The sequence below is a fragment of the Pantherophis guttatus genome, chromosome 3, assembly GCF_059756535.1.
Source record: "Pantherophis guttatus breed Tessera chromosome 3, ASM5975653v1, whole genome shotgun sequence".
Taxonomy (NCBI): Eukaryota; Metazoa; Chordata; class Lepidosauria; order Squamata; family Colubridae; genus Pantherophis; species Pantherophis guttatus.
In genome coordinates this window covers 117,427,612-117,441,970 of record NC_142065.1, presented here as the reverse complement: position 1 = coordinate 117,441,970, position 14,359 = coordinate 117,427,612, and the positions used below count along the sequence as shown (strand labels likewise).

General features: G+C 36.5%; 1 protein-coding gene across 1 annotated transcript in view; it reads left to right on the top strand.

Annotated features, from left to right (window-relative positions):
• Positions 1 to 14,359, top strand: part of LOC117660100 (uncharacterized) — a 239,425-nt gene that overhangs the window by 213,334 nt on the left and 11,732 nt on the right. The window contains exon 4 of the mRNA XM_087890717.1: positions 3,863 to 3,921. Coding sequence (XP_087746843.1) covers positions 3,863 to 3,921 — 59 coding nt within the window. The remainder of the gene's footprint in view (positions 1 to 3,862; positions 3,922 to 14,359) is intronic.

The window sequence follows — 14,359 nt, the reverse complement described above, 5'->3', positions numbered from 1 at the left end:
TTCTGTATCCCGAACTGGATCATATCACGCTGGTGTAGTAGGAGGACAGACCGAAAATCTACCATAAATATCAGTGGGTATCCAAATCCAGAAGGCTTTATAAGATACCTTGAAGTGAGTGGAGCTGGAGCTCAGAACTACAAGTCTTGTTTCTCCCCTATGTCTGAGCAGGGAGATTTCTTTTTTGTTAAACCTTTCAGTCATTCCACTACAGCAGAAAGCATTCTTGCCTTTGAACATACAGGCAGTGCTTTGCAGAACCCCTCTGATGCGGTAAGATACACCAAGACAATGCTGGAACATTATATAAATATATATCTATAGGGATATATGAATATTTGCAGTCTATATTTAACAGAAACTCTGCCATGAACTTTTATTTCACCTGAAGATATCATCTTCATGAATAGGGAATAGTTTTGTACTGTTTTTTGCAAGTGATTTTGGATGCTTTTTATAAATAACCTGTTTTGCCATTTGTCTCCACATTGACAACTGCCTTTGCTCCTCAATGAGACATCTGTATTAAAAGAGAATGAAGTTTGTTTTGTCAGTGATCCTGGTCTTGGTAACTGCTATTTTGATTCTTTTACAGGTAGTCCTTGATTTATGACCACGTTTGGTGCAGGAATTTCTATTACTAAGGGATGTGGTAGTTAAGTGACTCACACCCAACTTTACTACCTTTTTGCAGTGTTTGTAAAGCAAATCACAGGATCATTAGGCAAACCCAACTTGTTCCATTGACTTTACTTGTTGGAAGATGGCTGGGAAGGTTGCAAGTAGCAATCACATGATCCTGGGATGCTGCAACCATCTTAAGTACATGCCAGTTGCCAAGTGCCCAAATTGTGATCACGTGACCCCAGGGATGCTGCAATGGTCATAAGTATGAGGACCAGTCATAAATCATTTTTTTCAGCACTATTTTAACTTTGAATGGTCACTAAACAAATATCGTAAGTCAAGGACTACCTGCATTCTTAGTGCAGCTAAATAAGTTTAAAAACAGAAATCAAATCTAGAAAATTCAGTAAACTGATTAAAATTAACAATAAAAAAGTATTAAAATAATCCAATGGATTGTTTGCCCTTTAATAGAAAGTTCTTGGTGTTGTTACTGTGTCAAGAAGGCTTCAGTGTCAATTTAGATAAGGAACAGGTAGTAAATTTATTGATGAATAAAAATTAGCAGATGACATTGAGATAAAGTTCCTTCAGTTATCAGTTACCTGTACAGCAAATGGTTGGGAGAAAAGTACTGGACAGATTTAACTGTTAACTAAATTTAACTACCTTAACTTCATTTCAGACTAAAACAAGCAAAACATTTTATAAAACCTATTCGGGAGTGCAAAACAAAAGTTTCAGGAACACTGTTTCCTGCTGAATATTAGAAAAACTTCCTAACCAGAAGTCCAGTTCAATATTAGAGGCTAGGCAGCCATCTTTCAAGGAGGCTTTAATTTGGATTCCTGGACTGAATGGAATGCAGTGACCTAAATGACCCTTTCCCAGTCTATTGGTTGGTTCCCTGAAAGAATACTGTGGGATAGGTATTTATTTCCTTGCTTCCAGTTGGAGATTTGCAAATATGCCTGATGCTTCATTTTTAGCAAGGGGTTGTGATTTCTAAAGTTTTGCTGATTTCATAAAATGCTGTCTCATCTTTCTCACATTGCTAGAACTCTATATGATTGTTAAGCAGTATTCAGAATAATCATTGTTACAAAATTTTAATGCTTACTGTTCATTATACAAACATACAAAATTATTTATCCAAAGAAATTCAGGAACCTGGTCTCAAGACAGGCCAAATATCTTCCTTTTGCTTTTGAGTCTATTTCTTTAAAATTGCCTTCTGAATCTACTTTATGAGACTTTATCCCATATTCAGGGATAACAGTTTTATCCTCGGGGGAAGATGGTTGCTTATTTTAGGGTAGCCATTTTCACTGTTAAAATGACCATCCATGAGTCCACACAAACCTCCACGTCACATTGTTATTTGCTGCCAAATTTCACTGCTATAGAACTGGAATCCACAGTTTGGTTTAGGTCTACAAATTACATGCTATTGCTTTAAAGAAAGAATTGCAAATTCTATGAACTTTATTTTCCTGAACAGATTCCAGGTAGCCTTTAAGTTGTTTTATTATTTTATGTATTGGCTATATAGTGCTATATAGGCATTTCTTTAAAAAAAAAACTTTAAAAGAAGTTTTACATTTATTTATTTATTTATTTATTGGTTTGATTTATATGCCGCCCTTCTCCGGAGACTCAGGGCGACTTACAATGCGTTAAGCAATAGCCTTCATACTTTTTGTATATACCTGCTTAGTAGGGCTTTTGGGACCCTCCTAAGGGGTGTTCTTTTTTATACAAAGTCAGCTTATTGCCCCCAGAAACCGGGTCCTCATTTTACCTACCTCGAAAGGATGGAAGGCTGAGTCAACCTTGAGCCTGGTGAGATTTGAACTTGCAGTAATTGCAGGCAGCTGATGTTACTTAACAGTACATTAGTCTGCTGCGCCACCAAGTAGTGGTGGTATGAAATAATATATACACGATCTTAATTGTTATGGCATCAGAGGGAATTCTTCAAAAACTGACAAATAAAACTATATCCATTAGGGCTGTGCCCACTTAGAATTGGTTAGAAATGGTGTTTTAGAACTTGTAGAAGCACTGGTGTCTGGCTTTCATGAAAAAAAGCCTGACTTTTTTCAGTGAGACAGAAAAAAGATGCTTCTGCTGCTTTCAGAAAACCATTTAAGTTTTGTTTTGTGTCTTTGTGTTGACTCCTGAGGACTGCTGAAGCAAATCCCTGAAGTTATCTTGGCAAAACTTTCAGAAGTTTCACTCTGTGATTAATATATTGGATATCTTTTAATAATGTGGTGGGTATGTTGAGCATTATTACAAGTAGTCCCTACTTAGCAACTACTCCTTCAGCAACCATTTGATGTTAAAATGGTGCTGAAAAAGAAGACTTATGACCAGTCCTTGAAGTTGTGGCTGTCACAGAATCCCTATGGTCATGTGATCACAATACGGGGGCCTGGCAACTAACATGATGGTTGCCATATCCCAGGGTCTGGTGATTGTTATTTGCAACATTGATTGTGACCTTTCCATCAGACAAGCAAAGTCAATGGGAAGCTGGCAGGAAGTCACAAGTCGTGATCACATGACATCATGCTTAACCTGAAGTAATTTGCTTAATGACTGCAGCTGGAATTGATGAACTAACATCATTAGTTAAGTGCAGTCATATGATGTTTCAGTTTACAACCATATCATTTAGTGATGGAGCTGAGGGTCCCAATTGTAGTTGGTAAGTGAGGACTACCTCTACATACTTCAAGTTTCTATTGAATCTCCCCCCCTTCCCCCGCTGCTCTTTTTTTCTGTACCCATCCACATTCTATTGGAAAAAGTGTAGTGAAACAATTCTCTTTCAGGATCAATCTTCCCCTAATCATTATTGGTGATATTCAATTATGCTTTTTCAGGTTTGTTTCATGTTTTATTTCATCTATATATTTTTATGCAGTACAATTTTTGTGAATGATTTTTCTAGTAGATTACAGAATATTTCCGATTGTGGTGATATTGAAGTGCTGTTGAATAAACAAGCAAACATTTTTAAGCAGATTATTTAATCATGCATTCCTGTTTGGAAATAGCTTGAAAATGTCATTGTATACTTGTGCATATTGTTTATAATTCAAACTTTCAAAGCATAAACTAACCATATGTTACAGTTTATGTTTAATATTCTGTAGTAATAATGAGGATGCTGTGCTTAAATTGAAAAATAGAAATTTGTTCCTCTTTATGTTTGTTTGTTTTTCAGCAAGCACAACCTAACACAGACTGGCGTTTTTCTCAGGCTCAGAGACCAGGAACTAGTGGGTAAGTTGGTTTACACAGATAAGGTACTCTATAAATGGATGTTACTTTTGTGCTATAAAAGTGCATGAAAATATCTTGGGAAGTAGTAGACTTTTCTAGATCTTTATCAATTGGAACATGCTGGAATATGTACGAAGATTAAAGTGTGAAGTCTGGTTCTTATGTAAACTCATTTTTGCATGGCCCCAAAATAGCATGCATATATATATTCCAAAAATATTCCAATATGTTTTCTACGTATAGATACAAAAATGAAGCTAAAATTGTTTAACATATTTCACTAATGAACAGTAAGAAATAAAATAGAAAACTACATTTTGTTATTTGCCAGTTCAAACTGTATTAGTAACATTCACATGCAAAATTTCAGATATTTTGTTCCTTTCAGAGAGATATGATAGAAAAATATAGTCTAAAAAATGAAAACTCTAGTGGTTGGAGGAGGGGCCTCAGATTCTGAATGCAAATTTTGTTGCCTTGACCACAACCCAATTTTTCCTCTCTTGCTTCCAGCTTTGGGTTGGAAGTGAACTTTGAGATCTAAGGTCACCTGTTCAGTGCAGACATTCCTTTCTGTAGCTTCTTCTAATGAAAGAATGTCACTGCTTCCATAGGTTGTCTCTTCCATTCTTGAACAACCCTAACTTCTATAATATTTTTTTGATATCCAGCCACAATCTACTTTTTTTAAAAAAAATTGATTTATATGCCGCCCTTCTCCGGAGACTCAGGGCGGCTTACAATGCGTTAAGCAATAGCCTTCATACTTTTGTATATTTATACAAAGTCAGCTTATTGCCCCCACAAACTGGGTCCTCATTTAACCTACCTTAGAAAGGATGGAAGGCTGAGTCAACCTTGAGCCTGGTAAGATTCGAACCTGCAGTAATTGCAGGCAGCTGTGTTAATAACAGGGTGCTACTTTGTTATAATTTATACTACTGTTTCGTTTGTTGCCTTTTGGAAAACTCTGAACAGTTCTGTCCCATCTTCTACATGAAAACCCATTTTGTATGTTTGGTCTCAGTCAAAATATAATAATAGATTGAAGATTTTTTTCTTATAGTCCTGGAACACTTGGTTCTCAGATTTCCTTGTTACCAGCAGGGCTAGTTTTTTTGCTTTTCTACTTGTCCATATCTAGTTCTTTTACTCGGGCCAGTGGAAACCATATATATTTTAGAGAGAGTTATTGTTATATTAACTAATAAATTGAACAGCACTCTGATCTTCCTGGTTCAGAATTCATCTCTGCTATTCTTTTAGGGGTTGGTCTTCTTACTTGCAATCCTGAGATAGTAAAACTGATTTATCCCAAAGGTACTGTACTTTTTCCAATAGGCAACTGGACTTTCTTTTCTTTTTTTCTTTAAAAACATTAAGCTTTTCATCCGAGAAACTTATTCAGTTCTACCTGAATGGTGAGGAATGGAAAGATTTATATAAATATTCCCCACCAGTCAGTTAGAAATGAAGACGCTTCTTGGATGAGAAGTGTAATATTTTTAAAACAAACCCAAGAAAGTCCAATTGCTTTTTGGAAAAAGCACTTTTGGGACAACCATGACCTGGATATTTGAGAATCTCCATAGACATAACACTGATTTACTTTGTATCAAAAGGGGGATTTGTAGCTCTGCGGTTTTTGTTAAACAGTTTCCAGCATTCTTTTGAAAATGGCCAAGCTGGCTGGGGCTGTTGCTTACTTTGAGCAAAATTGGAAGGACTACAAGTTCCTTATTTCTACTCCATTACCACTGTAAGAATATAATCTGATAAATATATTCAGTGCTTTGAATATTTGAACATACTACAGAAATGCTAAGTATACATTAGTATACATAAACTGTTTCTGTACCCTGGATTTTAATAAATAAAAATATTTTGGCTTTAGTTGGAAAGTTCATTTTACATATTTTATTATGATCTTACATATGTAAATTTATATGTACCAGTATATGTAATATACAATCTATTTCTGTTATTTAAACAGAAATCTTTTCAGAAATATGTTTCAACTGCTTTAAAAGCAAAACCATGAGGAATAGAATATGCAAAAGAAATGTAAATAACTTAATGTAGAAATTGCCTATATCAGAAGTTTAACATGTGTCTCCAACGTATTTATTTAACAACTGCATATTTAACAACTACTTGGCAATCAGAAATTCAATAGTTTAACCTTTTCCCTCCCACTTCTGGATGAGAAACATATTTGTGTGCTTGAAAAGGGGTCAGATGAAACTTTTCTCAATTACACAGGTATGATGAGAAGTATTGGCTTTATCTGCTTATTCCTTTTTGTCCTACATTAGTTAAAGCTATCCATAAGAATCATGAAACTCTGAGGCACAGCAGAAGAATTTGGAATAGATTTTCTTTTATCTAGGTTAGAACATAGCCATTTGAACTTTCTCTTTTCCCCATTTGAGCCTTTATCAATTTGAAATTCTAAATTCTTCCTTTGGAATTTTGAAACACTGTAGATAATGGTACTGTAATAGATGTATAAAAGTTAAACTTCTTTTTTAAAAAACTTAATATTTTTCATTGTTTATGTAGAATACAATGATGTGAAGGGAACAGAAATACTCAGAGCCCTCAAAAGTGATTTTCTCACCCAAAAAGGGAGAAATAGCCCAACCTCTTAAAGCAGCACCAAAGGAGATAGAACAGGTATGCAAGTCAAAATAGGCAAGGAATTACTAAGAGCACATTATCCACCCTGAATGAGTACAAATCACCTGGACCAAATGGTTTATATCCAAGGATTCTGAAGGAGCTGGCAAATGTGATCTTGGAACGACTGAATGAAATCTTTCAGAGCTTCTGTAGCACAGAGAAACTATCAGAAGACTGAAAAAGAGCTGATGTGGTTCCAACCTACAAAAAGGGGAAAAACATAGATCAGAAAACTATAGGCAGATCAGCTTTACATCAATACCTGGGAAAATCCTGAAAAGATAATCAAGTGGTGGATTTGTGAGCAGGGAACTAGGTATGTCTAACCTATCAAAGAGAAGAATTAGGGATAACATGATAGCTGTTTTCCAGTACTTGAGGAGCTGTCACAGAGGGGGCTTTTTTTTTCCAAAGTATCTGTGGGCAGGCCAAGAAGTACTGTAATGGGTGGAAGCTTGTTAAAGAAAAAGCCAACCTAGAACCAAGGAAAAGTTGCCTGACAGTGAGAGCAGTTAATCAATGGAACAGCTTGCCTCCCAAAGTTGTAGGTGCTCCATTGCTGGAGGTTTTCAGGAATGGACCGGGCAACTATTTGGTTTGGATGATATAAGTAGTTCTCGGATTACTGCCATTCATTTAATGATCATTCAAAGTTATAACGGCACTGAAAAAAGTGACTTATGACCATTTTTCACACTTACGATTGTTACATCATTCCCATGGTTGGGTGATCAACATTTGGATACTTGACAACTTAACAACTGTGTAACTAACTTAACACAGTGATTCATTTAACATTTGTGGCAAGAAAGGTCATAAAAATAACTCACTTAACAACTGTCTAGCAACAGAATTTTGGGGCTCAATTGTGGTAGTAAGCCGAAGACTACCTGTATAAGTTCTCCTGCCTTGAACAGGGGGGTTGGATTCGAAGACCTTCCAGGTCCCTTCCAGCCCTATAATTCTATAATTCTTACAGTCAAGCAATTTAATTTAATTTAATTAATTTAATTTAATTTAATTAATCATATTTCTATGCCGCCCAACTCCCAAGGGACTCTGGGCGATTTACAACAGAAATAATACAAACAGTGAACATAATTTAAAAAAAAAAAACATTATAAAAGCATTTTAAAAACATTAAAAACGCATGCACACCATCCATGGCTGGATCTCGCAAGATTGAACAGCGAGATCAATGGCCCCAGGCCTGCCGGAAGCAATAGTTTATTCCTGATTTCTCCAGCATCACAATGACTTGAAGGAGGCAAATCTTCAGTTATTTCAATAGCTCCTTGACACAGTCACATTGTCACCAACCCATCCCTCTGTTAATTCAAAATATAGATATGCTATGTAGATAATAAATTCATCATAGCAGAAAAGAACAATTAGAATACACATAACATCTAATAAACAGCATTCATAGAATATTTATAGAATCAAGTTCAGAAAACAAGAAAACAAAAAATCCCCTTCCCTAAACATTCTCATTAGCAGACAAACCACAGGCTTCACTGAAGATCGACTCACAAAAAGTCAAATCTTCTATAGTATAAAAACAGCAAAAAGAACAAGTTGACTAAAGCCTACAAAATCAGAAATAAAATATTATAAGACACCCATTATAAAATATTATAAAACACCCATGTATTACACTGTATTATAATACAGTGGATTATACTTTCATTTTGTTGCATCCTGGCTGAGTCTTGAGTTTGGAGATCCCGTCAGAATCCTTTTAATCTATTTGGATTTGAAACTGTGTAGTGAAGTATAGGTTACTTCATTTTAGAAGTTTATTGTATTTCAATTTTGGTATTTTTAGTAGGTTTGTTTATTTATAACTTTTATAGGCTGCCAAATTGTACCTCAAGGTTTGGTGAGTTGTGGAGTAATTTTGTTATTGTCTCTAATTTGGGTCAGTTGATGTGAAAAGAGTAATGATACCACACTTTACTTCTTTTCAGTTGTAAAGTCATTTACTCTTGTAAGATTTTGTACTTTACTGCACCCTTATACTAGATGTTTTAAGTTTCTTGGTCTGTATAAGTTTATATAGAGATTTCTTCTTTTTCTTTTTCTTACTCCTCATCCAGCATTCATGGCAATATTTACCATTGCAAAGAGCATTATCTTATCTATTCTATCTTGGCTATTTTATCTTGGCTGTTCACCGCCCTGAGTCCTCCAGGAGTAGGGCGGTATAGAAATTTGATTAATAAATAAATAAATAAATAAATAAATAAATAAATAAATAAATAAATAAATAAATTCTGATTTTTATTGTCTTGTAATATCCTTATCTTTCACAATCTTGTCTAAATTTGTGACTGCTTCCCTCTATGAATTTTTTACCTCTCAACACCCTGTCCATATTTCTCTGTTTGGTTAATATATTATATTGCTATATTGCATATCTGAAACTGTTAACTGGTTTTGCTTGTCTATTTTGAATCCAGCTTTCATCTCTTCAAATCCTGTCATGTTTATAATAGCATCACTGTACAGGTAGTCCTCGATTTACAACAGTTCATTTAGTGACTGTTCAAAGTTACAAAAGGATTGAAAAAAAGTGATTTATGGTTGTTTTTCACAATTATGACCATTGTAGCACTCCTGTGGTCATGTGATCAAAATTTGGATGCTTGGCAACTGGTTCATATTTATAACAGTTGCAGTGTCCTGGAATCATGTGATCATCTTCTGTATTCTTCTGACAAGTGAAGTCAATGGAAAAACTAGATTCACTTAACAACTGTGGCAAGAAATGTCATAAAATGGGGCAAAACTCACTTAATAAATATTTCACTTAATAGCATAAATTTTGGCCTTAATTGTGGTCGTAGGTTGAGGACTACCCATATACAGTGCATTCATAAAGTATTCAGACCCCCTTCACTTTTGCCAATTTTGTTATGCTGCAGCCTGATTCTACAGTTGTTGAAATTCATTTTTTCTCATTAATCTACACTCAGTACCCCATAATGACAAAATGAAAACAGAAGTTTAGAAATGTCTGTAAATTTATGAAAAAGAAAAAACTGAAATATCACATTAGCATAAATATTCAGACCCTTCGCAACAACACTTGAAATTTAGCTCAGGTGCTTCCCATTTCTCTTGATCATTGTTGATATGTTTCTACATCTTGATTGGAGTCCAATGTGTCCTGTGATAAATTAAATTGATTGGAATGATTTGGAAAGGCACACACCTCTCTATAGAAGGCCTCATAGCTGACAATGCATACTGGAGCAGAGCAAAAGCCATGAGGTCAAAGGATCTGCCTGCAGAGCTCAGGGACAGGATTATTGCAAGGCACAGATCTGGGGAAGGCTACAATAAAATTTCTGCTGCACTGAAGGTTGCTAAGAGCACAGTGGCCTCCATAATTCTTAAATGGAAGAAGTTTGGCACAACCCAAACTCTTCCAAGAGCTGGCCGCCCAGTCAAACTGAGCAATCTGGGGAGAAGGGTCTTAGTAAGAGAGATGACCAAGGACCCAATGGTCACTCTGACTGAGCTCCAAAATCCTGTCTGGAGATGGGACAGAGTTTCGGCCGAAGAGGTTGTAGAAAAAATGGTTTTAAAAGTTAAAAAAAAAGAGTTGACCACGCCCACCCAGTCATATTACACCCCGCCACCAAGCCACACCCACAGAACCAGTTGTAACAAATTTTACATTTCCCACTGCTTTATAGAGTGGTATTAGTAGTACCTCACTTGATCTTGATTGTATCCCTCTGTTAATGCAATTTAGGATTGCATTGGCTTTTTTGGATGCACACTGCTGGCTCATATTTTGGTGGTTGTCTACTAAGACTCCAAGATCCCTCTCACAGTTACTGCTATGAAGTCTGGTTTCTATATGTGGGAGTCTATATGTGAAACTATATCCCAAGCATGGTGGTGGCAGCAGCAGCATCATACTGTGGGAGTGTTTTTCAGCAGAAGGACTGGGAGACCTATGGTCAGGGTTGAGGGAAAGCTGAATGGAGCAAAGTACAGGGATATCCTCAATGAAAACCTGTTCCACAGCACTTAGGACCTCAAACTAGGCTGAAGGTTCACTTTCCAACATGACAACGATCTAAGCACATAGCCATAACAACACAGGAGTGGCTTAGGGACAATTCTGTGAATGTCCTAGAGTGGCCCAGCCAGAGCCCTGACTTGAACCCTATTGAACATCTCTGAAGGGACCTGAAAATGGCTGTTTACTAACGCTCACCATCCAACCTGACTGAGCTTGTGAGGATTTGCAAGAAAGAATGGCAGAAAATCCCCCAATCCAGGTGTGCAAAGCTTGTCATGTCATACTCAAAAAGATTCTAGGCTGTAACTGCTGCCAAAAGTCCTTCAACAAAGTACTGAGTGAAGGGTCTTAATACTTATATTATATTATATGATATTTCAACTTTTTTCTTTTTAATAAATTTACAGACATTTCTAAAATTCTGTTTTCACATTGTGATTCTGGGGTACCAAGTGTAGATTAATGAGGGGAAAAAAGAATTTCAACAAATCTGGCTGCATAACAAAATTGACAGAAGTGAAGGGAGTCTGAATATTTTCTGAATGCATAAGTGAAACAGGTATGTGTTGACAGTATTGTATTATCCTTGCCTCAGTTCCAAAAGAACTGTTTCTCCTATTGTAGTTCTTTTTTTTATTATTTTATTTTATCTTATACATCCAACAAACATTAAATCTATAGCGGTCTACATCACAACGCGAGAAGGAAATAAACTAGTCCCATTACATATATAGGGTAACCTACAAAAGTCTATTACATATACCAATTGACATGCTTATCCAATACCTCTATTTGTAGCTCGATTTGAGATCCAATTATACCATTGACTCCAAGATATATAATAATCTGTGTCCCCCGTCCTTTCAATATCATAGTAAGCCTATCTGATTCCGCACAATTCATTATTTTTTGAATTAATTCTAAATTCTGAATTTGTTCGAGTGGGCTAACATCCATCTTCCAGTATTGGGCCCATGCCAATCTTGCAGCTGTTGTTATATGTAGCAACAGGTACCATGCCGATCTATTAACATTTTCGGGTCTTATCACTAATAAAAATACCTCAGGACGCAATTGTATATGCTGCCCCAACATTTCATTAAGCCACTTCAGAATATTCTTCCAAAATTTCATTGCCTCTCGGCAGGTCCACCATTGGTGGAAATATGTGCCTTCTTTAACGCCACATTTCCAACAGACTGAGGGTCTTCCAGGGAACATTTTTGTGAGTCTGGCCGGTGGTAAATGCCATTGATATGCCATTTTATATATATTTTCTTTATATCCTATTGATCGGGTTAGTTTCATATTCTTTGTCCAGATTTCATTCCACCTCTCAGGCTCTATTGAATAACTTAGATTCTTCTCCCAGGCATGAACTGAAGTCTTCACACCTTCCTCACCTACCTCCATAGCCATAAAGAATTTATAGCATCTAGAGAACACCTTTTCATCCACCCCCAATAATATTCTATCTAGAATCTGCACCTCTCGGCTAATCCCAAGTCTCTGTCTATCTCTCATATACTTACTGCTAATTTGCATGCATGTCCACCAGTCTAGGTTCACTCCTTGTTCCTGAAGTAACAATTTTGTTTTTAACTTCCCATTAGTATTTAATATTTCTTTGTAAATCAATTTTTTCTCCGGATTATACAGACTCGGATAGGTTACAGCTTCCACAGGTGAAACCCAGAGTGGTACCTTATTGTAATATGTTTTCCTAATTTTCATCCAACTCTCAATCAGGACTCCTCGCACTTGATGTTTCATAAAATATGCTGGGGGTTTGCCTCTCTCCCACCATAGGTGGGCATGACACCCCTGTTGGAGATCATGACCTTCAATTGCTAACAGACGTCTCCTTTGTAATGTAATCCACTCACGGATCCAGACCAAAACTGCCAAATTATAGTAATACTTCCAATTTGGGACCCCCAACCCGCCTTGTTCTTTCGGTTTCTGCATCGTTTTCAACTTAATTCGAGGCTTCTTGCCCTGCCAAATAAATCTATTTGTAGCCCTGTCCAAGTTCCTAAAAAAGGTTTTATCTAATCTAACTGGGGCCGTTTGAAAGAGAAATACCATTCTGGGCACTCCGTGGGTCTTAATTAAGGCTAACCGTCCCATTAATGACAATTGTATCTTGCCCGATTTCTCCAAATCTTTGTCTAGTTGCTCAGTTAATTTTAGGTAGTTATCCGCCTTTATTGAGGAGCATCTTTATTGAGGTTATTCGAGTCCCCCGGCCTGGACTGATGAGGTTTTATACGGGTTTTTTAGCTTTATCTGATTTAATTAGGCATTTTAATTTTGTATAATGGATTATTGTAGTTTTTATTGTTGTGAGCCACCCTGAGTCCGTTGGAGATAGGGCGGCATATAAGTCTAATAAAATAAATAAATAAATAAATAAATTTATCAGACAGCCAAATCCCTAAATATTTAACTTTACGAACTATCTGGAAGCCCAAAGTGTTTTGTAGTTCTAATTTTTGTACTTCCGTCATGTTTTTAACTATGATATTTGTTTTTTTCCGATTTATTTGTAATCCAGCTACTTCACCAAATTTCTGTATTATGTCAATAAATCACCTTCCGGAGGTTAGTGGCTCTTCCAGGACAAAGACCAGGTCGCCCACAAATGCCTGGACCTTGTATTCTTGTTCTCTGATCTTCAATCCTCTTATGCTCACCTCTTGTCTTATTGACCTAGGTAAAGGTTATAGCACTATAAACAACAATGGGGAGAGTGGGCAGCCTTGTCTCGTTCCCTTCACTATCGTCACCTCCTCTGACTCTTCTCCATTGACCAAAATCTTAGCCTTCTGTTGACTATAAATTGCCTGAATTGCATTCATGAAATGATAGTCAGCCTCCATATATTTCAATTGTGATATAAGATAATTCCAATTGACCCTATCGAAGGCTTTCTGGGTGTCCAAAAAGAGGAACGCCGCCTGCTTCTCAGGATGAGCCTCGTAATATTCCAGGGCATCCATTATGATCCATCCATTATCTTTCAACTGTCTGGCCGGTAGAAAACCATTTTGATCTATATGGATGAATTTGCTAAGGTATCTCTCAAATCTAGCTGCCATTACAGTTGCAAAAATTTTATAGTCGGCATTTAAAAGTGAGATTGTGTATCAGAGTGTGGTCCCCCCCTTCCTTCAGTATTAAAGAAATATAGGCCCCTAGCCATGATTTGGGAGCCTTAGACTCCATCAATATCATATTAAAAATTTCTTTCATATATTTTATGTATAGATCTGTAAAGGTTTTATAAATCTCTGCAGGCAAGCTATCAGTACCAGGGGTTTTACCGGCCTTCTGCCTCTTGATTGCAATCTCTATCTCTCCTTCCATAATCTCCTTATTCAACAAGTCCTTGACTGAATCTGGAAATTTGGGAAGATCCAAATGTTCCAAGTATACCTTAATTTTTTCATCCAGTACTTGCTCACTAGCATAAAGTGGTGAAAAGAATTCCTGTGCAATCTCTTTTTTCCGTTCATTATCTACCCATATGATTCCCGTCTTGTCCTGTAATTGATCTATCCGCCTACCTTCCCTTTCCTTCTTTAGTTTATAAGTAAGCCACCGGCCCGCCCTATTAGCATGTTCAAAGTGGTGCTGTCTGGCCATTCTAAGATTATGTGCTATTTCCTCCTGGTCTAGTAATATGAGTTGGTGTTTACTTGCATCTACTGCTTC